Source organism: Choristoneura fumiferana, chromosome Z, assembly GCF_025370935.1.
Source record: "Choristoneura fumiferana chromosome Z, NRCan_CFum_1, whole genome shotgun sequence".
Taxonomy (NCBI): domain Eukaryota; kingdom Metazoa; phylum Arthropoda; class Insecta; order Lepidoptera; family Tortricidae; genus Choristoneura; species Choristoneura fumiferana.
Window position 1 is genome coordinate 20,890,717 of NC_133472.1, and position 27,049 is coordinate 20,917,765.

The 27,049-nt window shown below is 38.3% G+C and overlaps 2 protein-coding genes across 5 annotated transcripts in view; one reads left to right on the forward strand and one right to left on the reverse strand.

Annotated features, from left to right (window-relative positions):
- Positions 1 to 4,299, reverse strand: part of subdued (anoctamin 1) — a 55,112-nt gene extending 50,813 nt beyond the window's left edge. For 2 of the 4 annotated variants that reach the window (XM_074092569.1, XM_074092563.1), the window contains exon 1: positions 3,624 to 4,299. In XM_074092569.1, coding sequence (XP_073948670.1) covers positions 3,624 to 3,854 — 231 coding nt within the window. In that variant the 5' untranslated portion in view covers positions 3,855 to 4,299. The remainder of the gene's footprint in view (positions 1 to 3,623) is intronic. The other 2 variants (XM_074092579.1, XM_074092575.1) reach the window with 2 other exon arrangements.
- Positions 4,300 to 4,910: 611 nt separating this feature from the next.
- Stt3A (catalytic subunit 3A of the oligosaccharyltransferase complex) lies at positions 4,911 to 22,338 on the forward strand. The gene is made up of 13 exons (XM_074092605.1): positions 4,911 to 5,193; positions 5,814 to 5,981; positions 7,205 to 7,365; positions 7,443 to 7,640; positions 13,146 to 13,337; positions 13,953 to 14,106; positions 16,468 to 16,545; positions 17,721 to 17,881; positions 18,751 to 18,915; positions 19,610 to 19,798; positions 20,833 to 21,052; positions 21,574 to 21,762; positions 21,985 to 22,338. The coding sequence occupies exons 1-13, from the start codon at positions 5,091 to 5,093 to the stop codon at positions 22,128 to 22,130; spliced, it is 2,124 nt and encodes a 707-aa protein (XP_073948706.1). The 5' UTR covers positions 4,911 to 5,090; the 3' UTR covers positions 22,131 to 22,338.
- Positions 22,339 to 27,049: the final 4,711 nt, after the last annotated feature.

A 27,049-nucleotide genomic window follows, 5' to 3' on the forward strand; every position in this document is an offset into this window, starting at 1 on the left:
ATTGTAATTAGAACCACAGCACGCGTCATCGTGAATGACTCTACCTACCTATAGTATAACAAGTAAGCATTATATTTGACTCATTGCAAAATAGCAACAATCTTCTAGTCTAGACATTGAATAAGTCAGGGTTGTCACAAAATAGGCCGAAGTCAATGTTAAAAAAATAATGAATACAAGTTTTTTTGCTGACTGTACTGCAACTATGACTGTTTTCGGCTTTGATTATATTGCTGTAACTTATATATGTACTCTGTGCTGGAACAGAAGATCGAACGGTCCGGCGGACCGAAAGGAACGCAGCCATCTGTTAGAATGGTATATCCATACCACCATCTTACTGTAACAGACAGTTGTGTCCCTCTTGGTCCGCCGGACCGGTCGTCTGTTACGGCTATTACGTTTGGAAAGAGTACTTAGTTTTTTCTCCTAATGCCTAAAAATGTCATAAACTCATAAATGTGAAAGTCTAAGTGTTTTAGTTGATTTTTATTTTTTCACGTAAAAAATTTAGTCATTCCAATTTGTAATAACAGTATAACAATGCAATGGAACTTATCGACGGTTAAAATTCAATAACACCTAACTATCATGCTAAAAGATGGTAGATATAGACTATATTGGTTCTCAACCGTCGTTATGTCACTTTTATCAATACATTTTGTTAAAGGAAACATCCATTCATGTTTTCCTTAAATACTAGTAGCTTACCTAAGTAGAAACCATCTAAGAATAACAATATGTAAATTACAGGGCCAGATTTAGAGGTGTTGAGGGCTTGGGGGAACAGAGGAGTGGGGACCCCCCAAAAACTATTTTCCAAATAAAATGAAGCTGTAGCCCCAGATGCCCTCCCCTAAATCCGGCCTTGGTAATGTACTTATTCTCCTAAACGCCAAAGTCAAATTTTTGGATTTATGAACATCAAACTTTATGTCATTGATAGTTTGATGTTCAAATTACATTAAGTTCTTTATAAAGGACTCTAGGCGTTAGGAGGATATGGGTGTGTCCACAGAAAGTCGTAACATCTTCATCATCTTGCCCTATATGAATGAGATGGTTTGCATTGCACTGCAGTTTAGTGATGGTCGACTTGAGTTACTGAGTTGGGCTTAACTTGAATCAACTCGAGTTGAATTATCTCAAACTCGATTTTAAATAATTTCCTTTTTTACTTTAGTTAGTATAACTCTCCCAATACATCATAAATAAATAATATAAAAAATTAAAGAATTGAAACATAAAAATATCATTTGTTTGTCGGCTCCTTTTTTTTACTATTAGTGCGAATGTGAGGGAATAAATTGTTTAAAACTTTGAAAAATCTCTCCTTCATCCAGTTAACTCGAGTTCAGAGTTACGTGAATTTTAACTCAAGTTAAATCGAGTTTTGTTTTTCCCGAGTTGGCACATCACTACTGCAGTTCCTATGTGGACCCAGAGCATATTGAATTGAAATACAATTGAATTGCTTTGCAAGTGTGTGCAGTTTTTCTTCTATGTCTTCCTTCACCATAAAGCTTGTAAAGCCGCATAAATAGGTATGTATTAAATGAGTCAGATTTGGTTCAGTAAAAAATTCTGCTGTTTGGCAGTTGACTGAACTTAGACAGTAGCCTTCATGTTGTGTAATTAACGTGTGTGCTGATGAGCATCGACATTTTGCCTCTGGTAATGTGATTTGATTACTATAGCAGCAACAAAATTCAATCATCCATTATGTCTTTAACAGTAATTAAATACTTAATTGTGAATGGCCTCTTACTTATATTATAAAAATTAATCTCAATTTAGAATTACGCTCAGTTTAGTAGTGTCAAAGTATATAAAGCTCTCAAAGTTAAAGCCAGATTTATCAACTAAATCTACTATTTTTCTAAACAAGTAGCTTTATGAAAATAGGATCAAAGCAATCCACTTAATTCTTCATTCTGAATAAATTTTAACAATAACATAAAATAAAATTCATAAATATATTTCGCCATTATGATTAGCATAGCTCAATTAAAAACTTAGATATAGCCACTCTTCCCGCTAATATTATAAATGTGAAAGTATGTAAGTAGGTTTGTTTGTTTTATGGTTTGTTTGTTTGTTTAATTGTTTGTTACTCCATCACGTCTAAATCGCTGAACTGATTTAGATGAAAATCAGTACACAGATAGTTTGAGTTACGGGGAAGGACATAGGATAGTTTTAATCCCGGGAAATGGAATAATTCCCGCGGGATAGCAATAAACAAATCCTACGCGGACAGAGTCACGGGTAACAGCCTAGTGTTTACATATAAGTGTACTGAACAGATATAAAATTTAAGTCACAAGAGGGTAACTCAATTGAAGTTGAGTTGGACAGGACACTTGGTGATATGCCATTAGACAACAGGTGGTCAAACCGGTTATGGAGTTGTAGCCAAGATTGGGTCAAGGAATGGTGGGCAAACCTCTGGCCTGTTGGTCGGATGACATCTGGTAGTTGGTTGGTAAACTGTGGGTGAGACTAGCGCAGGACCAGGCAAAGCGGTGTGAAATTGAAGAGGCCTTTACTCAGAAGTGGTTAGAAGTGGGGTGATTTGACATTTCTGAGTTATGTGCATAAGTTTTGCCAGACTTATTACTGATGTCTCATGTGTGAATTAAGTTGTTATGGTGCCATAACCCTATTATCTATAGATGTACAAATTATTGAATAAATCACTTTTCTTTTTATTCAGGTATTTTATTTTTATTTAAATTAGTGTTTTTTAAACATGAAAGATGAAAAATATCTTAAGAATCTGAGATCATTTTTTAATGTTGGATAACAATGTAGCTGGGAAAAGCTGCTGTAAATAAATATTAAATTAAACAATACTTATGTATATATATTACTGATGATAATATGTCTATAATTATAATTATAGGGTATGGTTAAAAGGAAGGGTGGGTTGATATGGAAACAATATAAATTTAATTGGATTTTTATACTTTTTGTCAGTCTCTTATTTTATCACAACGGATTATTATTGGTACTTATATTATTTTTTTTACAAATAGTGTTTGTGCATATAAGGGTCAGAAGTGTTTCACCCACCATATGTGTTGCAATAAGTATGGCTAAGAAAAACACCATCCACCACTGCCATGCTTGTTGTGGTTTGTGTGGCCATGGAGCAAGGGCATATTCATTGATTTCAGACACACAATATGGCAGTTTATGAGTCTTACCCTATTATCTAAACATCAGACATAACTGATGTTACATTTGTTATAAATACTTACATACACATAGGTATTTTATAAGAATTGAATTATTGTGCTGTGCATAACTTGTGATAAGAAATTTTGATCTGTTATAAAAGATACACAGTGGCCATCCAGGTGGAGTACAGATTGAGGGATTTAAATTTGACTAAGAAAATGCATTCATACATAAGACAACTTTATTGAGGAAGCCATGACCAAAGAAATTTGATTCCCATTAAGTTCTATAAAGATCATATCTTGTCTAAATTGACTAAATAATATTTGAGTATTCAGTGGTTTACTATTTACGGTTTAATAGCCTTTTATTGGAGGAGTTATAAAATATATGAGTTCATTGTTTGGTAAGTTTATGCACTATGCTGTTCTAAAACTTACCTTGTTAAAGTCTCCAACTCCATCCTGGAATAGCTGTTGGAACGCAAGCTCATTGCGCTGGGCATCTGTCAGGAAGGACTCCGTTTCTGCCGCGTCAGATCTTTTGTGGTGCAACCTAACACTTCCTGCGTAAATAGGAGTTGCTATCTTTGGCGTAAATACATTGTCCTCCACCCTCTCCAGTAAAGGTTTTGGTATATCTTCTTCGAGAGATGGGTCACCGTCGGACATCACATATAATTCTTGAGCTCAAACCTTTCAAATTATAAAGGTCTTATAAGGAGACTGACATGTCAATTTTGAGAGGAGATGACTGTCGGTGATTAGTCACTTCACTATATATTATTTCTTTGCTTGTTTAATAATTTGTGCTAAATAATATAATTGCACTTATGAGTTCTACACAGTATTACCTATCATAAATATTAATAACAACTGTTAATAGGGAATTAATACAAAAATTAAATGTACTATTACAAAAAACCAAACCCAAACCGGGAAGCTCTCAATCTCGAACAGACAGACAGGCCACGGTTGTCACGGATCGGATGACAGATGCACAGACTACTAAGAGATATGGACTGATACAGATGAAAGAAAGTCAGAGGTTGGTTAAAGAAGCACAGATTCAGAATATTCAGATCTAAAGAAAGAGTCACAGACAGATGGTCGCTCGCTTGCACACATCACCAGCATGAAGTGAGCAAAAAAGTTTTGATCCAATAGCATAATAGCAACAACATCCATGGACGTATAGGTAGTCCAACAATTGTATTTTAATGTTATTTTAACAGTTTTAAAGTAGTACGTCCATGACAACATCTCTGCGGTCCATTAGCACAAATATGATAATGATAGAATGTGATAGACTTTCTGTGGCTCGCTCTAACATTTCCTTCCCTACGAGTCGAGTAGGCTTGCTTCTAGGGCACAGAACAGCTGGGCTACTCCGAAACTCGAAACTCGAAGTTCGTGTCGTACGATCCCTCTGACACTTACACTGTTTGATACGAGAGCGAGAGGGACCGCACGACACGAACTTACGAGTTTCGTAGTAGCCTTGCAGAGTACTTTTCAAGGGTTGCTCGGCATAACAATGTGATATACGCTTAATATCTATGACTGGAATAAATAATTTTTCTGATTTAAAAGTCTGATTAACAATCGAATGATACATTTCATTTCATATTATGTTAATTTAATCAGGTGCATTCGAAGTAAAAAAATTAAATCCAATGATGTGGATGTTTTTTGTAGCTGATACACGTCAGAGGTTACAGTATTTTATTGTGAGCTAGCAACAATTCTTGCCACGCCGCCCGGGATCTGTCAATTCGCGTCGGTGCCTGCCTGCAGAAGAAACCGAGTATATTAGGTTGCCGGCGAATAACTGACTTGAATTTACTATATATGTATCCTTTATGTGAAATTTATCACTAAAAGCTTGAAGTTGTGAACATCATCAAGATGACTGCGGAGCCCCAAACGAAGGCAAAGCTGCCCCACCTTTCCTCTGATAAGCAACTTACTTTTATAAAATTGGCTGTTTTGTCAATGGCAGCGATTTTATGTAAGCATTTTCTTGGCATTCAATCTTTTCTACACCACTAGCACTGTTTTACTTACTGTAGGGAGTCGCCTAGATGCATTTTAGATGGACGCATTGTAGTACAACAAAATAATAGTGACCAACAAACTAAAATAATATCAATTTTAATTTCATGAGAAGTACTATTCTAAATAGAAATATTTATATTGTAACTTTTGTTTTCTAAAAATATAGCCCAGTCGATCTGGACAATTTCGCCTGTATCTGGTGTATTTGGTGAAGACCAAAAATTGCACACCGTTAAAGCTGCGTTAGCAGGTAGTTATAATTTTCATTCGCTTTTTCCATTTTGACAAAGGAAGAAGTTAATGGAAATTAAAACTATGTGCTAACGCTGTGAGAGATAATGGCGGCTGAATGATGGCCACCATGTTGTTTTAATATAATTATATCATTATTTGCTAAAAATTGATGTGTTTTATTAATACAATGGCTTCCTTATAATATGCAGCTGCCACCATGTCAATTGACCGAGCTTGGCAGCTTGTTAATATTAAATGTATATAAAAATTAAAATAACCCCTATTTCGTAATTTTATTAATTAAAAATTGAATACCCCTGATCTTTTTTTTACTTTCAGCCTTTGCTACACGTCTGTTCTCCGTATTACGCTTTGAGAGTGTTATCCATGAATTTGATCCTTACTTCAACTACAGAACAACAAGGTACCTCACTGAAGAAGGCTTTTACAAGTTCCACAACTGGTTTGATGACAGAGCATGGTATCCTCTTGGTCGCATTATTGGTGGTGAGTGGTTGTTCCATTCTGTTTTTCCAAATATCCATTTAAATTTTAATAACATTAAACCTTTTGGTGCAAATGATGTTTCTGTGCTTTATGGGATTGCAATTTCATGTGCATACAGGATGTGATTTGTGTGTGTGTGTGTGTGTGTGTGTGTTTCATTAAAATGTTCAGTTTTGCTTGATCAGCATAACTAGAAATACCTTTTATTTAGTGTTATTTAATTTGAAATTGTAATTTTATTTTTAATTCATTTCATTTTATTATTTTATTAATTTCTATTTTTTTGTTATTTTGTGTAGATGTTAATTTGAATTTATTTTAATTAGTGATAGTAAAAACAAGGAACGGAATTTCTCATAGCAAAATCAAAAATCAAAGGGATTGAACATAAGTTTTATCGACTATTCCAGTTATCGATGTTATCGAATCGACTCTTCTTGTTATCGCCTTGTAACAATATTCTGTAAAATTTGACCTCTGATAAGCGACTTTCATCTCCATATTAAAATAAAATAAATTGTGTCAATGTCAGTGTCACATATACATTTATGTTGCTTGAGTTTTTCTTAGTCATTTCTGTGTTATTAAAATGGTTAATCCTAAAAGAAAAACGATTGACAAATGGATTAAAAAACATCCCTTACTTATTTACAATGAAGATTTGCCAATGATATACTGCTCTAAATGTAAAGTTAATTTAAAGCAGCTCAAGCTCTTTATATTTTAATTGTAACTTACTTAAAAAGCACTATTTTAAAAGTAATTACTATTTCCTGTTTTATTAATTACTGAAATATTTTTGCTATGACAAATTCTGCTCCTTGGTAATAAAAATTCATTGCTACAAATGATACCAGGAAAAAACATCAAATTTAGTGTAATATTTTTTTTATTATAATTCCCCAGAATAAGAATTATAAAAATACTTTATATGTGGACTGTCATTAATATCTGTAGTTGGTAAATAAAAAAAGTGGTCATGTTTATTTGATGGACACACTTAACTGACCATTTGTAGGCCTTATGTCATATTTAATTGGGTTATTTAGTTAATCATTTAAGAGTGTGAATGACTGTATTTCAATATTTGTTCAGTTATAAATAATTGACTAATAATAATGAAAGAAAGCCTTAGATTTTCGTTGCAGGTCTTGCAATTTAAAGTTTATAATTTTTTGATCTGCTACTGTAACATGCTTTTTTACTATTATTTTCATCCCCAGGTACCATCTACCCAGGTCTGATGGTCACATCCACCACACTGTACAACATTATGCAGTTCATGAATATTACTATTGACATTAGAAATGTGTGTGTGTTCCTTGCACCATTCTTCTCTTCACTCACAACTATTGTTACATACCTTTTGACAAAGGAACTAAAGGTAATACATATTTTTCAGATTATAATTTAACTGTTGTCCATTGTAATAGTTAGTAATAATTCGTGTTTTTTTTTAAGGATGAAGGAGCAGGCTTAGTGGCAGCTGCCATGATCGCTATTGTCCCTGGCTATATAAGCCGGTCTGTGGCTGGGAGCTATGACAATGAAGGCATTGCTATATTCTGCATGCTGCTCACATACTACTTCTGGATTAAAGCAGTTAACACTGGAACCTTGCTGTGGGCTACTATGACCGCTCTAGCATACTTTTACATGGTTAGTCAAAAAAATAAGTTACTGAAATTAAAATTTAATAAGAAATGTCTTTTTCTTTGTACAATTACAATAATTATTATAAAGTGTTGCATGCATTTATTTTTATGTATATACACAATGTTATTTTTGATTTCTGTTGACCTTGAGGAAACATTCTACAGGTCAAATTAATTTATTTTCTCTGAGGCACTTGTGGCCTAACTCTTACTCTTTAAAAGATAATCAAGAATTAAAATAATGGAGTATGCTCTAAACAATGTAATAGTTCCTTGATGACTGATTTAAAATTAACTTCTTTAAAGTTTGTAAGTTGTAACTAAAGTGTTTTGGAATTTTCACAATTTGATCTTTAAAATGGATGTGAATGTGAACTCGATAATTATTATTATCTACTCTCATGCTTTGATTTTGGAGTTGAACTCTGTTCATTAACAAAATAAGAGCTTTGACAGGGAACTAGAGTTGCCAAAAGCATGTGAGTGGTTATGTACAGTCACCAGCACCAGTATTTGACACAATAAGGCGTGTATAAATATCTGATACGACTCTATTTCTAGGGCCGGTAGGACGGGTCAGATATTTTTGCAGGTGACTGTACAATAAAATTCTCATAGGTCAAAAAATTTATTATGAAGTAAAGTTTCTCTGATTTAACTAAGCCATCCGTCAATTTCAATGGATGGTTTAACATAGGTTAACAAAAAAAAAAAACATGGTGTATGTATATTATTTATTATGGCCTAATATAGCTCTGGATAGGGAGATGTGGAAGTCAAGAGAAGAAGCCTTTGCCCAGCAGAGGGTCACAGTTTTGGGTTAAATATGATAATAATATTATTTCAGGGAAACAGATATTTGAATGGTTGAGGCCAATTGCCTTGCTATTATCAGGATTCATTGCCACAAACCAATATGAAAATGTTAATAAAATATGACACTTGATTTGTTCACCATGTCATGTGTGTCGTAAGCTTTATAATGCGAAAATTGAGAATGTTCCTGATTGGCTTGGTTAATTAAATCTGAAATAAGACTATTGCTAATAATGGAAATAGTCTTCAAATCCAATCATAGATCATAAAGATGAAATTTTTCACCCTGAATAAGTGTATGGTGCACATTCAGATTTTGCTATTTCATACAAATTCACAGAAACTTTATTTTTTCAAAACATTGCAGCTTATTTCTACCTATGTGTAATGAAAAAGAAATAATGAGTGTGACTATTAACCAAACATATATTTTTTCGTTTAACATTTATAATTATAGTTTATACTTATTCTTACTGCTTTAATCAGCCATTCATTGGTTAAGGCAGACTTTTAAATATAAAATTTCTAATATGATGTTTAACAGTTCTAATAATTGTATGTATGTACCCTTTATTGTTTATATGCATATCCAAATGGCCTAAATACGGGAAAATTTCACTGTGTGTCTACAACAGATACAGCTCAAAACGCAGTAACACTTTTGGAAGACTGCAAGTTTGATATGCATTGACACAGGTATATCTATTCAATTACTGCATTACGTGCTTAAGCTGCATAGCGAATATCCTCATTAATATGTATTATAAATGCGAAAGTATTTCCGTGTGTCTGTCTGTCACCCCTTAACGCTTAAACCATTAAACTCAATTAGGTGTATGAAATTTAGCATGGAAATTATTTTTTGATGTCTTCGAGATTATCTTAAATTAAATTAGAACGGAACTTCTGTTGAATACCTTTAAGAATCCTGATGTTTGGAGTCCTTTGATTGTCCTGAGATGACAATATATTGAAATTTTAACAGTTCAAGGGGCTGTTTCACCATCCATTGATTAGCGTTAACCGACGGTTAAATGTGATGCCGTCTCCGTCTATTAGAACCAAACAAACAGAGACGGCATCACATTTAACCGTCGGTTAACACTAATCAATGGATGGTGAAACAGCCCCTAAATATGCCAAAAATCACTTTAAATTAAAATATTCCTACAATCGCAATATTATTTTTTAAGACTTATGATTTTTTATGTATCTTTTAAGTTTGAGTTTTTTTTTACGGCAACCTCATGCAACATTATAATAATATTAGTTGATAATCAATACTTCATTATAATAATAATATGTGTTAATTAACCTACGAATAGTGACGGTTACCAATGCCGTGGCTTATTGGTTATTCTATGCAGCATTATGTCTAAAGAACAATTCATGAACAACATACCTCAATGGAGCCGACTTCGATGTATGATGCTCGCTAAAGTCCGTAAAGCCGCAATAGTCCGCACCGCCACTTGACTTGCTAGTTTTAAGGCCTACAAAGTCTGTTATTATTTACACACAAAAATATTTATATTTAGTGCCCCCGCCAAGTCGAGCAAAACAAAAACAAAGGCACGGCCGTACCATACTTTTCTCGAACCCATTCAGGCTATTTTCAACATCCTGTAATTTTGTTATGGGTAAAGCTAACCCTGAATTTTCAGGTACCTATAGGGCCTAATGGGACTTAAATATATTATCAATAACATTCAATTTGAACATGTAGATTTACAGCTATTACATGCTAAAGTTCCTCAGTTTTGTCACTGACATACCTACTCACTGACTCACGATCATCATAATTCTAAGGTACTTCTAGCAGACGCACAAGCTCCAAATTTTAAATTTAATTCGTTTTTAGCCTATATAGTCACAGAAAAATCGAAAATGTTGCAAATTCAGTCACGTTTTTTAAATTATATGTGTGTGTGTGTGTGTGTGTGTGTGTTGTGTGTGTGTGTGTGTGTGTGTGTAAGTGTATGAGATGAGGATGTGGATGGAGGAGAGAATGGACGCAATGGACGATGGAAAAGGATGGACGAAGGACGATGGGCGAGGATGAAGATGGTCGATGGACGAGAATGGACAATGGACGATGAATGATGGACAAGGATGGACGATGGACGAGGATGGACGAAGGACGATGGTCGTTTGACGAGAATGAACGATGGACGGTGAGGGATGGACGATGGACGAGGATGGACGAAGGACGATGGTCGTTTGACGAGAATGAACGATGGACGGTGAGGGATGGACGATGGACGAGAATAAACGCCGGACGAGAATGGACGATGGGCGAAGGACGATGAACGATGGACAAGGATGGACAATGAACGATGGACGAGAATGGACGATGGGCGAGAATGGACGATGGACAAGAATGAGCGATGGACGAGAATGGACGATGGACTATGGACGATAAAGAATAGACTATGGAAGATGGACTAGAATGGTCGATAAACGATGGATGACGGACAAGGATGGACGATGGACGAGAACGGACGAAGGACTATGAACGATGAACGAGAATGGACGATAGATGATGGATGATAGATGATAGAAGATGGACTAGAATGGATGATGGACGATGGACGATGGACAAGGATAGACGATGGACGAGAATGGATTTAAAAGTCCGCCGTAATTATAACCGCTAGTTGGCGCTGTCATCGCGCACCCAGCGAATAATTCATTGAGAAAGATAGCTACCAGCCCTTTAGTCTCCAGTAGTATCGACCAGGTGCTTTTACACTTTTATAATTAGTTTGTGTGTGCTGGGACCCTATGGTCCCAAGGTCTCAAAACCGACAGCAGGGTCATTATTCGTGGTCACATTTTTTTATGAATAGGCTGTAGAATTTTAAAACACTTTCGATTATTTCCTAGACGTATCTTATCTACTAGATACCCTGGAAATTGTAACAGAATCTTTTACCATGTCGACAAAAATCAAACGGAATATAAACTCAAATGATGACCCAGCAATGAAACCGTAAGCTTAACTGACACTGGTATTTTTTTTACACTTGTAATTATAATTTGTTTGAAAGAAATTTCACTAAACTGCAGTACTGTAGTCATTATTCCACTTGCACTCTGATTGGGTCGCCCAACGTCAAGCGAATGTGATGATAAAAGTTTTATTGTATGTGTATGGCTATTAAAACCACTCATTTTTTATGAAAAATAAAAGTGCACATATCACCATAATTCTTCAAACCGGAATGGCAAAATCCCCTATGGGGAATAAAGCTACGCGTCCACTGCATTGGAATCAAGCCGTACGAAGCGGACGGATTTATTACTTTGTTTGTATATGTCGGCGGCCGATCGTAAAATCCGCCAGATCACGAAATTCCTAGGCATATCGTGAAATGCCGCCATTTCATGAATTGGCTAAGGGACATCCGCCATATCGTTCAAAACTCACCGTTTAGCGATTTGCCTAGTGACGTTTAGGCAGGTCATGAAATTCCTAGGCATATCATGAAGCGCCGCCATTTCATGATTTAGCCAGTTTAGGCAGATCATGAAATTCCTAGGCATATCATGAAACGCCGCCATATCGGTTCTGGCACTTCGCCGGCCGCTGCCGCGGCACGCTCGCTTCGCTCGCTCGGCTCGTGCGTCATGATCACGATTAATACTAACCACTCCTCGCTTCGCTCGTCGTACCTAATTTTTTCTATATAAATAAATAACAACTAGTGAATACTTTATTTATCAACAAAATACTAACCTCTAAAATACGGGCAGACGTCCATGGTTTTTTTCATATTGTGCACAGAATCCGTTTGATTCACATAAAAAGAACGGAGCTGATGTTCAAAAGCTTCTTTTGCACTTCTATTTTGAATTCAATCACTAGTTTCGGTTTAAGGATCATTTTGTTGCGACGCCGACATTTTTCACGCGCTAAACAAACACGACCGGTCAGCTGGTCACGGCCGCCATTGCATACGCAGCGCCACCAGTGGCCAAAAAAGAAACTATTTTACTATGTGCCCGGTATAGAGCTAGGAATATCGACGAATGCGTTGCTCTAATCGATCTGCCGTATTAATTCTCAGGCACATCGTGATATGCCTGGCCAACGTTTAGGCATATCATGAAATGGCGGCGTTTCACGATATGCCTAGGAATTTCGTGATCTGGCGGATTTTACGATCGGCCGCCGACATATAGATTTCTATGGTACTGCGTGCACTGGATCGGTATTTCTGCGCCATAGAAATCTAGATAAAGCAACAAATCCGCCCGCTTCGCACGGTGCGTACGCGCCGATTCCGATCCAGTGGACGCTCAGCTTTAAAAAAAAAGTGGTACTCATAAATGGTTCACTAATGAGGGCTATCGCGTATGAATTCGCCACTAGAGGCGCTAGTGTAGCGTGAGGTCTCCGAAATGTCAAATCTCATAGTTTTTGGGGGAGCTACGCGGGTTTATTTATAATTAGAATAATTTTGTGAATATTTTGCAATATCTGAAATTAATTATGGCAAATATGCGTTCCGGGGCAATGAATGTCTGTGGTAAATATGATTTTAATCTAAACTTTGTTTTCACGCCCGTAATAACAGACTTTGAAATCCATACTTTAAAAACTCACGCAACAGTGCGCCATCTAGTGAGACACAAAACGATAGCCCTCATAGTTGTGATTTATGGAGGCTACACGCAGTTATCGTGGCAGGTGTCGTCGTGGGGGGGCTACGTGTTCCTGATCAACCTGATCCCGCTGCACGTGCTGGCGCTGCTGCTGCTGGGCCGCTTCTCGCCGCGCGTGTACGTGGCCTACAGCGCGCTCTACTGCGTCGGCACCATCCTCTCCATGCAGATCTCCTTCGTCGGCTTCCAACCCGTGCAGAGCTCCGAGCACATGCTGGTACACTCACATATTACATTTACTAGCTCCCCGCACAGACTGAGCACGAGTGCCACTTCGAAAAGGAATATGTGAAAAAATGAAGCACTGTAATCAAATACAGTACACATTTTTCTGTTCCCTTTCCCCAAAACTACACCCACTCGAAGTCGGGGCGCATTGCTAGTTATATTACATATCTTATGTCCTTCTCAGTCTCAAATGATATGAAAGTACATAGGTACTTCCATATCAAATTTCATCAAAATCTGTTCAGTGGTTTAATCTGGAAGAGGTAGCGGTGGTTAGAGTTATTTTCTCATTTATAATATTAGTGTCCTTATCTTGTGATCCAGCTGTATATTTATATACCAAATATCATTCAAAACCGACTAGCCGTTATAGCATCAAAGAGTATACCTACCTATCAAGAATACTTTTCGTGCATCATGTCGACGTCTGTACGAAATTTCAAAATAATCCGGGCACTAGATTTGTTAGTCAAACGGACTCGCTTTCGTGGCCCTGACATGAACACGCGAATGCTGACACCCCTCTCTTCCATCGCAGATTTTTACTACGTACTCGTATAACTGAACCAGCTAACTATTGACCATGAAAGCGTGTCCCGCGCAGGCCCTGGGAGTGTTCGGGCTGTGCCAGCTGTACGCGTTCGCGCAGTACCTGCGCGCGCGGCTGTCGCCCGCCAACTTCGAGCTGCTGTTCAAGGCGCTGCTCACCACGCTGCTCGCCACGCTCGGCACCGCGCTCGTCGCGCTCACCATCACCGGTAAACTGACAAATCACCATCATATCACTCCACTGCAAGACATAACATAACTCTTTCGTAGAGGTCGCCACAGCGATCGGTTTTGTACTATGGGAGCATCCGTAAATTACGTAACAGGCGGTTTGGGACACAGGGACAAAATAATTGAAATTTTCGCAGCAATCAGTCAGTGTGACAAAGGGGGTACTAAAATAGTACATTGTGCATTAAATGGGCCGTAGGAACGTATTACTAACGATAGTCTATTAGAAGCTTTTAATGACTCGAGTTTGTAATCCCTTTACTGCCCGTGATACATACAATGGTTTTCATCACATTACGAGGAAATAAAATACAAAAGCAAAATTAAGTATTTTATGTCTAAACACTCCACAGCTCTTGACGAACACCTACCCTACTTTATGCCCCTGGTTACTAAAGTACTCGTCAAGAAGACAAACGAGTCCAAACTCGATGCGGTCGTGTCGTTTATCACAGAGTTTCTACGGGCACCCGCTAGCTTTATCATCAGATCAACTCCATGTTATAATAATATTACATTGTCATTGGATTTATACATGCGTGTAAAATTTCAGCTCAATCGGTTGAAGATATCCACTTCAAATTTGAGTTTAAAGATTCCACCCGAACAAACATAGTTACATTACACTGCAAATAAATATAATGCTTGTAATAAGTTTTTGTTAAAAATTTCATTTTTAATACAAGCTTTTTTTGCCGAATGTACTTTTTGTTGACTGTACTTGCATTGTCGTCTAAACTACATATCTGTACCAAATTTCAAGTCGGAATATTAACTATTGTGGAGTTTCCTCCTGCAGACACGATGCTGGCAGGACCACCAAGATGTCACTACCAGATTATTGTATTGTCACCAAATTTACATACGTATGCCAAAATTCAAGTCGATCGGACCATTGGAAGTGGGTCAAATTTAGCTTCCAAGATTTGACCCAAACAAACAATAAATAAACAGGACAAGCTAAAGAAAAGCTTCTTAAAATATCGCCGAAATGTAAGCACTTGTGCAAGTATTTCGAATAAAAAGCAATTTGAATTCTCATCCTCTTTGGTTCTGGCTGTTTGCTTCTGAAACCATTGCCCGCAATGCGCCGCGCGCAGCTAAAAAAATCGCTTTATCAAAGTTGGCTTCATTGAGGTTTATGGTTCATAAATTGCTTTATTAATTTTGCACAAAAACGAATAAACCACACAATCAGACAGTCACTATATTATAGTATCGAAGCTTTTATAAAACATCATTAAAATCGCAAACTTAAAGGTAAATACTCAACCGACATAGCTACCCGTTACTAGGCGACTCGGTCGCCTTAGCAACGGCTAATAACGCCTAGCAACCAAAAAATGCTGGAAAAAAAAACACGTTTCTTGTTTGACGACCCCCTTTAATTTGTAACTTTACTTTATTTTTAGTATTGGTTGTTATAGCGGCCACAATAATACATAGGTAATCTGTGAAAATTTTAAGTGTCTAACTTTTACGGCTTCAGAGATGGAGCCCTGTGACAGACGAACGGACGGACAGACAGACAGACAGCGGAGTCTCAGTAATAGAGTCCCGTTGGCACCTTTTGGGTACGGAACCCTAAAAATGATGTGATGACTTAGTTGATTGATGGTCCCCATCACGCAGACACGCAATATTTACCAGTACGCGGTCGCCAGTCCAGCAGGGCTACTACGAAAGTTCGTGTCGTGCGGTCCCTCTGACACTTATACTATTTAATTCGAGAGCGACAGAGAGAGTTTCGTAGTAGGCCTGCAGTGCTGTATGATTCTAACGGCCATCAGTTTTATGAACAACTATTGCCCGCGACTCCATCTACGCATAATTCGTCTATCGCTATCCCGCGAGAACTGTGCATTTTTCTGTCTGTGTATCCTATGTCCTTCCCAGGGTCTCAAACTATCTCCATACCATTATTCATCTAAATAGATTCAGCGGTTTAGGCGTGAAATCTAACAGACAGAGAGATAGACAAACACTTCATTGTCATTTGGGTGACCTTGACTTTTATGACCCATAAATTATGAGGTTCACTGGAAGAAACTACAGCTCAGTACCATTGTTCATCATTGGCTCATTGTGTACAGGGGCTTAACACAGCATTGATTGCTATTGGACTCACCATGTCTTTCTATCACTATCTCATACCGTTTGATGAAAAAGGACTGGATGTGTTAGTGAAAGTGAACGCTCATTTAGTAAGGCCGCTCTGGTATGTAGTATTATGAAACGATAAGATTACCTGTTGTACGAGTATGTGCTCTTAGTTTTGTAGTGTTCAATAAAGAAGAAAATGCGCGTGATTTTAGTACATTTTCATTCATTTGATGCAGGAAAAATTTCGCCATGGACCGGAAGATTCTATTCACTGCTGGATCCTTCGTATGCCAAGAATCACATTCCTATTATTGGTAAGTTGTTTCAGAGATTTATTATTACTAGCTGTTTTCCGCGACTTCGTCCGCGAAGAATTCGTTTATCGCGCACCCTTGGAAACAACTTATTTTTTCAAGCTAAAAGTGTCCTGTTATTTATTCTGGTATTCCAATGTATGCAAAATTTTATGGAAATTGGTTCAATAGTTAAAACGTGAAAGTAAAGTAAACAAACTTACTTTCGCATTTATAATGTTACACATTCAAGGATGCACATTAATGTTGCAATCAGAATAACTTACTGCCAAAGAATGAAATGACTAAGTAAGTAAGTAGTTAATTGGTACTGTTGAGACTGTGTAGCCATGTTGTAATCTTAAGGCTGCTTGTAGACATCCGTTGTTTACTCTCCGGAGAACGGACAGAGACGGACGGAAACAACGTCTCGTAGTTAAATGTGGCTTACAATGAATGTGTGTACATGCACCGGACACTTGTCCCGGCGGAGTGGGAACGCGGCGCGCACGCGACATAATCGTGGAGGTACCGCAGCGTGCTCGCCGCGTTCCCGCTCCGCCGAGAAACCGCCGGCAAAAACGCAAGTATACAGAAGCTCTTAATTTCGCCGGATGCATCGCCGTCTTCCCTCGGCGCGACGGACACCGGTCCGGGGCATAAGAAATTCAAAATTCAAATTCAAATCATTTATTCAGTAAATAGGCCGCAATGGGCACTTTAACACGTCATTTTTTAAACTACCACCGCTTTCGGAAAGACCATCATTGCCAAGAAGAATGCGCCGCAAGAAACTTGGCAGAAAGTCATTTTTTCATAATAATATAATTAAAAACACAAATAAAATACTTAAAAACTATAGTATACAATTAAAGAAAAAAAAATACAAACAAACAAAAGAGAAAGAGCGGTCATCCATGTCAGTGTATAGGTATACACCATATTAATAGACTCTACCGGACGTATCGCCCGTTTGGCCGCTTGGAGACGTCCTTTATTTTCACCGGGCAACGGACCGTTTTTTTTTTGCCGGACTTAGGGTGTTGCATGGCTTACAATGAATGTATGTACATGTACCGGACACTTGAAGTTGACATCCATCCTGTAAAAGTATACAAGGATATCGGTTTATAGACGGGCCGTTGTCCGGTGAAAACAACGGACGTCTATAAGCGGCCTAAGTCGTTTCCGTACAGCGTCGGTGTCCGAGCATCAGCCCACATCGTGGTCGTCCTTCTACTTCGATCTGCAAGTGCTGGTGTTCCTGTTCCCCGCCGGACTCTACTTCTGCTTTACCAAGCTCACCGACGCCAACATTTTCATCATCCTCTATGGAGTTCTCAGCATCTATTTTGCGGTAAGAATTTTTTTAGACCGTACTTTTTATAATTTTGAAACAACATGACAGTGGAATGTTTCACACGTTTATGTGTCCCTTGAGAATCATTTTTGACATCGTAGGAGAAGAATACATTCTTATACTAATAAAAATATAATTGTTTGTTGATAATTTGCAGATACTTCAATAGTATAAAGGTTCAAAGGTATAGTTAATGGGTATTATTTATAATTCTCTGAATATCATGAAATGGTTTGGGAAAAATAGGAATTCGTTACACTGATGTTCTTCTTCTCTTCTAAAATATGGCTTTTCTGTCCTAATTAATAGGACAATTTCGCCAGTATCAAAGTAAACTCTCTTTGAGAGGCACGTTGTACGGTGGTTGTAGTTTTTGCAACTTGATAGTAAAATTCCAGAAACCACGTGGACACAACTTGCGCATTAAAAAATGTCAGACACGAGAGAAATATAGAATTTTGTGATCACTGTTCACTGTTAAGGTTAATCGCTCCATAAAACACTATCAAAATTATACTTCAACTAGCCAAAGAAACAGAAATAGCAAAATTAGATATTGTCTACATCCGCCATGTTTGAATGCTACAAATCGAATCCTCTACACTGATGTTACAACGGGCCATGTCAATGTCAATGTCATGTCAATGCTCAATATAAAGACAGCAGCCACTATATTGGTGTAGTAATATGTATTACGAACAATGTACATGATGATCGAGAAGCTTGAGCGCGTGGAATGCAACGTCGAGTGTTATCATTCCGTTGACTCCGCGCTGTGATTTTGTACACTTTGCTCTCTGATAGACAGCGAGCGAGGTATGCGTAAGCTATTGAGTATCCCGGTACTGACGCTGCGGTTCCCCCAGGGCGTGATGGTGCGCCTGATGCTAGTGCTGGCGCCCGTGATGTGCATCGTCTCGGGCGTGGCCGCCTCCAGCCTGCTCAGCCTCCACGTCAAGGATATCGAGCCTAAAGTTGAGAAGCATGACAAGAAGAAGAAGCATGAGAACAACTTAGTCTTCCGTTCTGAGGTAAGATAACCTTTTCATAAACCTATATTTTTATTTTATTTTTATTTATTTATAATAAGCAATTCTACATAATTTATTACAATGTAAGTTACAATAAAGTATTACTCTATGTACAATCAACAACATTATCCACAGAGAGAATATTTGATTGAAATTATGACTAAAAGGCCGTGCCAGAACAGGCTAAGTGTTCTGCCCCCTCCAAGTAATAGTTGTTATTTTTATAAATTGTGCAAACTCCACATTTGTGACAAATAAGCCAAACTTCAGTTTACAAAACTTTATTTTTTAGTACAGATATTTTTTTTTTCGTGAATCTGATCCTGAAATACGGAATACTTGAACACTTGATAAACATTGTACGTTTGCCAAAGATGATTATAACCTCCTAACGCCCAAATAAAATTTTTGATGTATGAACATCAAACTTTATGTCATTTATGATAGAGTTTGAAGTTCAAATTACAATAAGTCCTTTATAAAAGACTGGGCGTTAGGAGAATACAACAAATAAGATTATCCATGTTTAATGTTAAAAAAATGCTGACTGAACTAGTAAAGATAATGTATTTAAATACCTACACATACCATCTGTGACTTGAGTACCGACATTCATAAGCATGACAAAAATGTCGGCCCCTGCCAGTACTGGAACCCGGGCGCTCTAACTTGAAGTGTGAATGGTGTCCCGCAGACGGGCGCGCTGTTCGTGTGCGTGCTGGGCTGCCTGCTGGTGTCGTACGTGTTCCACTGCACGTGGGTGACGTCGGAGGCGTACTCGTCGCCGTCCATCGTGCTGTCGGCGCGCGCGCACGACGGCGCGCGCATCATCTTCGACGACTTCCGCGAGGCCTACACCTGGCTCAAGATGAACACGCCCGAGGTGCACCTCACGCTAATACTACTTTTTATCTTTACTTGCTTTACATAATAAATTAAGTCAACCCGCGATCTGTCTGTATCTAAAACGCTAAAATCTTTTAAACTACGAATAATATTACGAATGTTTGTTTAATATTTAAGTATGTGTATTTATCTATATGAGTATGTTTATCCGTTGCCTAGTACCCATAGTACAAGCTTTGCTTAGTTTGGGACAGGTCAGTTCAATTGGTGTCAAGTGTCCCATGATATTTATTTATTTACATAAATTATTTATCTTAATAGATACGCTGCCAAGTATAGAGAGTGACACACTTTGAGTTTTCGCGGGTGTAGTTTTGGGGGAAATTGAGGTGAAAATTTTGAAGTACTTTTGATTACTTATCTGTTATCTGTATTTTTCATTTGTCTTTTTTTTTTAAAGTGATACCAATGCGAAGCCGGGCGGATATTAGTGATGGATATTATAAATGCAAAAGTTTGTATGTGCATACGTGTTTGTTACTCCTTCATGCTAAGGGCTAAACGGATTTTGATGAAGTGTGGTTTGTAGATAGCTGGACGTCTGAAATTACATGTAGGCTTTTTGTTATCCTGATATCCCCACGAAATCGGAAAAAAAATGTAAACCGCTAGGATTAAAGTCATGAAATTTGACACTGTTATTTATAATCCAACATAAATAAAGACCACAATGTAATTTTCGGGAATTCCCACGGGAATATAGCATATTCTCGGAATTTCAATTCAACTGTTGGATGTACAATGTCACTACTACACACACACGCACGCGCACGCGCATACAGGCACGCGTACTAGTCTATATAAATCTATTTAAATAAAAATAAATTGCAAAATGTGTTGTTAAGTGCAAAACTCTGTAACGGCTGGAACGATATCGCTATTTTTTTTGTTGTGTGTTTTGGTGTGTGTTCGTTATTTTCAGGAGAAAGTTTTTATGGAAGAAAATTTAGAAAAAATACAACGGGGGTGAAGCCGCGGAAAACAGCTAGTTAAACTAAAGTTGCTTTGCAGGACGCCAAAGTGATGTCATGGTGGGATTACGGCTACCAGATAACAGCGATGGCGAACCGGACGGTGATAGTGGACAACAACACGTGGAACAACACACACATCTCGCGCGTGGGCCAGGCCATGGCGTCCGGCGAGGAGCGCGCCTACGAGATCATGCGCGAGCTGGACGTCGACTACGTGCTCGTCATATTCGGAGGCTTAGTCGGCTACTCTTCCGACGGTAATTTATAATGTTATCCTAACCAATGGCATCGATGACACGGGGCTAGTTTGCGAGTTACAGACCAGCGAGTTCGCTAGCAGCTTGTTAACTCGCCCCGTTTTACAATCTACTACTTGACTATCCGATTGTAAAAAACTGCGAGTAAAATAGAAAGCCGAGCTTTCGATCAAAATTTTGCTCACAAGTTTATGAACTCGACTGTGAATGAAGCCCATAGTGTAATTTTAAAGCATTCAAATTAATATAGTAAATGCCTTTAATTTCAATTAGACTTAATCATTCAGATTTAAGCACTATAGAGTAAAGTAAATAGTATATTTCGGAACTCCATGCCAGTTCGGTATTTAATGTACATTATATTATTTACACCGCTGCTTCCACTAAAATTCTGTTAATATCTAGTTGTTTGTACCTAGAGCTGGTTGGGCTGGTTGGGCTGTGTTAGGTCGGTGGTGAGCTGGTGAGGTGAACAGTGAGCGGGTGTCAGTCGCATGAGCTGTGCGTGGCGTGTGTTGCAGACATCAACAAGTTCCTGTGGATGGTGCGCATCGGCGGCAGCACGGAGCGCGGCGCGCACATCCGCGAGGCGGACTACTACACGGCCGCGGGCGAGTTCCGCGTCGACGCGGACGGCTCGCACACGCTGCTCAACTGCCTCATGTACAAGATGAGCTACTACAAGTTCGGCCTCGTCTTCACTGAAGGTGGTGAGTACTAAGACAATGGCACAAGACATAAAAACACTGTCCGCCTATACTATACTCTTAACAAAAATAATTGCTCACAAAAATCTTGATCAACACGAAATTTGGCTCATTTGGCGGATGATGTGCATAAACAAGGTTCGAGCTGATTACCTGACCACCTTGCGCATCAATCCTGCCGCTGTAAAGGATCTCAAGTGATGTGTTACTAATTGTGTCTCGCAGGGCGGCCGCCGGGCTTCGACCGCGTGCGCGGCGCCGAGATCGGCAACAAGGACTTCAACCTGGACGTGTTGGAGGAAGCGTACACCACCGAGCACTGGCTTGTTCGCATCTACAAGGTCAAGCCGCTGCCCAACCGCGGCGTGTAGCGCCCGCGCCCGCCGCCTCGCCCGCGCCGCTTCACGCACAATCTCACTGCTGCGCGCATCTCTACCAGAATCAATCGCATGACATAATTACAAGTCAAGTGGAGGATGGAAGAAAATGACACAAAATCGGTTAAGTAGGGTTAACGTTCCGTTAAAGTATTTTTATCTCATGTCATAAACATTTAATTTGATAGGGATCTCCTGTGGATAACCAGTGGAGTCCTGTACACCGTCGTCTGTCACGAGCACCACGCTCACTATTAAGAAAATACGACATGGATCAGTAAGACCCGCTGCACCTAGCGAGATACCAGAACTGACCGTTTTCTTAGATGTCTGTACATTTTATCATAAATCTGTAAAATTAAAAATGGTCAGCGATGGTTTCCTAAAGTCATTTACGCAAAACCGCAAGGTTCCCAATATTAACTATTTTTACTGACTGGTCCATCGATATCTTTCCACCTAATAATCTTTCTACCCATTGATTACTGTATACATTGTCTTGTCTGTTTTATGTATTTAGGTAGTGTATAACGAGATGATTGTGCGGACACGAGCGTTAATTTGGGACCCATTTCGTCAAAAAATCCTTTGAATTGTCATACAAAAGATATTTGACAGATATTTGATCTTAAGTGGATTCCAACTTAACGCTCTTGACTTTAATAATCATCATCATACATAACATGTGTATACTGAGTTGCAGTATGTTAACTTTATATATTTTAACCCTTTTCAGAACTAAATTACAAATAGTTCATACGCATTCGACTGAGAAATTCTTAGATATTTCTTCGTTTCCACTAATCGATCTTATATACTGTATAAAAAAGTTTTAAAATATGATCGATTTATGGAAATATTGGTATTCAAAAACTTGTTATTATTTTTATTTTATAACCTATTACGGAATATAGCGGCAAAAAGTACAAGCATGATACCGCACAGGAGCTTTATTATAATTTAGAAATTCATAGTTTCTTTTTAGGCTGAGAATTAGCACACATTTTATTTTTATTCGTTAGTAATATCCATAGCTATCTAGACCTTTTTTCAATCTCTGTATTCCGAAAGACCCACAAACGCAATGTGGTTCTCAAAATTTGCCGCAAAGGAATATTAAATCTAAATACATTATAGAAAAAGCTGGATTAGTTACATTTATATTCGAGAACAGCTGGACAGATTATTATGATCTTTGTGGTGTGGATTGTAGAGTTTGTCTCCGCCCCGAATAGCAGAATAGGGGAGAGGAGCGAAGCCGCGGGAATATACTAGTAAGTATATAAAACAATTAGAAATGCCATGTCACTTTTATATTTTGAACTAGCTTTTACCCGCGGCTACGCTCGCGTGAACCATAAACATTTCAATGAAGCAAGCAATCAAGCAAGCATGCTAGCAAGCATTTAGCAATCATTTAAGCTAGCTTGCAAGCAAGTATGCAAGCAAGCAAGCATGCAAGCAAACATTTAAGCAAGCTTGCAAGTGAGCATGCTTCGCTCGCGTGAACCATAATCATTTCAAAGAAGCAAGTATGCAAGCAACTACATAAACTTCATGCTACATCGTTTTGATAGCCGAAGTATCAGGTACGCTACCCTGTTCGACACACTGGAGATCTCTTTATGTTGTTAGAGAGGGATCTATTAACAAGGAACCCTACGCCAACCTGTGATGTTTGATCATCCTCGCGGAAGTACAGAAGGTGGCCCGAGTCTAAGATGATGGTGCCCTCTCCCTCTCTATGTATTTCACTTAACTCCTGAATATGCCACCTTATGTTCTCCAGCTCCACTTCCAACTGCGCTAGATGTGTCCTAAAAGTCCGTCCGTTCTACGTAGCCAGGGTCAGTTTATCCTCTGCCCCACCGTTACCATGAACGCTACTATGGCAAGGAATAGCGAGGCGACCGGGAACTGGGGGCCATCTCTTTGCCGTGCGCTTCATTCTGGTAGGGGTTTGCCCATAATCCCCACACTGGGCATGCGAGTTGGCGATCGTAGGGCACAGTTTATTGAAACCGCCGATGCTGCAGCCCATCCGGGGCCCGGGGACTTAACTGTGCCGATTTTGGCTGCGCTATGCGCAATCAGCCAGCTGCCAGAGCCCAGTCTGTTAGACGGCAGGGTGCACCACGGGCAGGTAAGGTTGGCTTGGGGTCCATAGATGGAGGTTGGCCCCCTTACACCACAAATAAAAAAATGAAAATCTTGAAAAGTTGAAAGTTTGAATACCTCAGACAATTACCATACTAAAGTAAGCTGGGTTATTCGGGAATCACTTCACTGGAATAACCCTAAAGGGGTAATTCGGGAAAAAATTTAAACTATAGCTAGGCCTTTTAGACTGACACAGTCATTCGCAAAAAACGATTATTTGTCATAACATTAATAGTTCGATCTTGTAACTTATCAGGTTTTAGAGTTAGCGGTGTTGGGGTTATTTCGTATTTAATTTTTTGGCACGAAAATGCACTCGACCAAAAAATTATATATTGCACGTCCAACCGATGTCAGCGCCTCGCATCATCTGGAGAGACGCGAGGAGCGGTAAATGGGGCGTCCATTTAAGTGCTGCCAGTGGTTAAACATCAACACGTTTAGGAGAAATTTTAAATAAACGGAATAACCCGTTTACAGAATTACCCCAAGCACCTTAATCATCATCATACATAACATGTGTATACTGAGTTGCAGTATGTTAACTTTTTATATTTTAACCCTTTTCAGAACTAAATTACAAATAGTTCATACGCAATTCGACTGAGAGAATTCTTAGATAAGATGAATTTAGAAATGGCGATTTATAACTTCAACTTTCTAGGTATCCGTAACAACTAATGATAATAAATTTTATGGGGTTTATTTTGACTTTTTTCAAAATAATACAGTAAGTTAAGTTTTATTATTTTTATTTTATAACCTATTACGTCTATATTATTAGCAAAAAGTACAAGCATGATACCGCACAGGAGCTCTATGACAGAATTTTAGAAATAACATCAGTTGCGGGGCCCGCCCGTGTCGAGAACACAGCACACATTTTATATACAATATTCCTATCAGTAAACCTAACGCCCTTTAGCTGATCTATCGTACACCTTGTTAAGTGATATATATAATAAGGTTCACGAAGACGCAAAAACGAAGACAATGTCTTCAAATTCTTCTTAAACAAATGCAAAAGAATGTTTGATTTGAAAGTAACTAAATAAGCAGATGATACTGAAATTCTAGCGTCATGCCTAATTACGATACCACCATGCTAAACACGCAAATTCTATAATAAAAACAAATACAACCTAATTGATAACCTCCTCCTTTTTTTGAAGTCGGTTAAAAAAAGTCGAAAGAAAGTAGGTACGTTTAACTTTCTTTTTCTAGTTCAACAAACTTATAAATTAAATCTGCTTCGTTTTGATATAGATAAACAAATGCTGTTGTTGTCGCGTATATTCTTTGTCGGTATCACACTCGTGTATACCTAGTCAAAATTAAACATTAATGACATTGTAATAAGAATCACGGAACGTGTCATCGTGAATGACTCTACCTATATCTTCATTATTGAAAACAAGAGTTTACCCGCGGTCTCGCACGCGTAAATCATAATCATAAGATACAGCAGCGACTTGAAATTACGGGATATTACTAAATTCTCGTGGGAATTCTCGAAAATTACATCGTGTTTTTCATTGACGTTTTATTAAAAACAACCAACCCAAATTTCATGACTCTTAAGCCCAACAATTGTTATTTCGAGATTTTATCCCTATCCCGTGGGAATATCGGGATAAAAAGTAGCCTGTATGTTATTCCAGATATCCAATTTCATCTAAATCTGTCCAGCCGTTAAAAAAAACATTTATTGCCACATCATAATTACATACTTAGTTGAGTTGAGTATCAATCAAATTCAGTACAGGATCAATAAAAATTGGAAATAAATAACCCAGCTACCTACGTTCCGGCAATGGGTACCAATCTCAGCGAATGCTGGACACATGGCAGCATGCACCCAGCGCTGATTTTCAGACCGGGCCCATTAGCGGAGGCTAGTTGTAACATTATTATGCTACAAAATCATTATTTGAAGACGTATAGTAAAAAAAATATTAAAATAACAAATAACAAACGAAAGTAATTACAAATAAAAAAACAAGCATGGTCTGACTGATCGACTTGAGGTGATTGATTTGCCAACCTAGATGTTCCAAGAAACTCACGGCTTCCGCAACCTGAGTCTTTAAAATGGAACGGTCCTGGTTTACTAACAAGTAGTCGTCTAGATAAACCAGGATGCGAAACCCACGAGCCCGAAGGACTTCCGCAGTCCAATTCGTTATGGCTGCAAAGGTTCGAGGCGCCGAGGAGAGGCCAAAAGGAAGAGCAGTAAGTTGGAGAATCTCCCCATTGTAAATTATTCTTAAAAATCGTCTGTGTGTCTTTCAGATTGGTATATGGAAATATGCCTGCGATAAATCTATCTTTGCCATCCAGTCCTGCTCTTGAAGGAATTCTGTAACGGTTGTCTGTGAGATGAGTTTGAAATGTTTTACTGCAACATATTTGTTTAACATACTGAGATCGAATATAGGTCTTATCTCTCCATCGGGTTGGTTTCTTTATTAAAAATATCTTTGAAAAATAGCCCGGGTTCTTTAATGTGGGTTTTTCTAAAAATTTTGATCTTTTAGTCTTTGTATCTCTTCTGTCATCTGAATAGACACATTTGTTGCATACTTCCTTTGTAGCATCCGAGTAGGGTAGAACATTGGAGGTTTTTTCTTGAAAGGTATTCTGTGACCTGTAATGGTGTTTAATAAGAATTGATTTGCTCCAAATTGTCTCCATATTTTTTGAAATAGTTGTAGACAGCCCCCTCGGAAATGCAATTTCTGATAGTCATTTAC

Excerpts from the sequence above, each read along its gene's own strand:
- Stt3A (XM_074092605.1), top strand. The coding sequence starts at position 5,091 with ATGACTGCGGAGCCCCAAACGAAGGCAAAGCTGCCCCACCTTTCCTCT. Across the intron at positions 5,982-7,204 it reads TCTTGGTCGCATTATTGGTG|GTACCATCTACCCAGGTCTG; the intron begins GTGAGTGGTTGT and ends TTTCATCCCCAG. Across the intron at positions 21,763-21,984 it reads CCTCGTCTTCACTGAAGGTG|GGCGGCCGCCGGGCTTCGAC; the intron begins GTGAGTACTAAG and ends TGTGTCTCGCAG.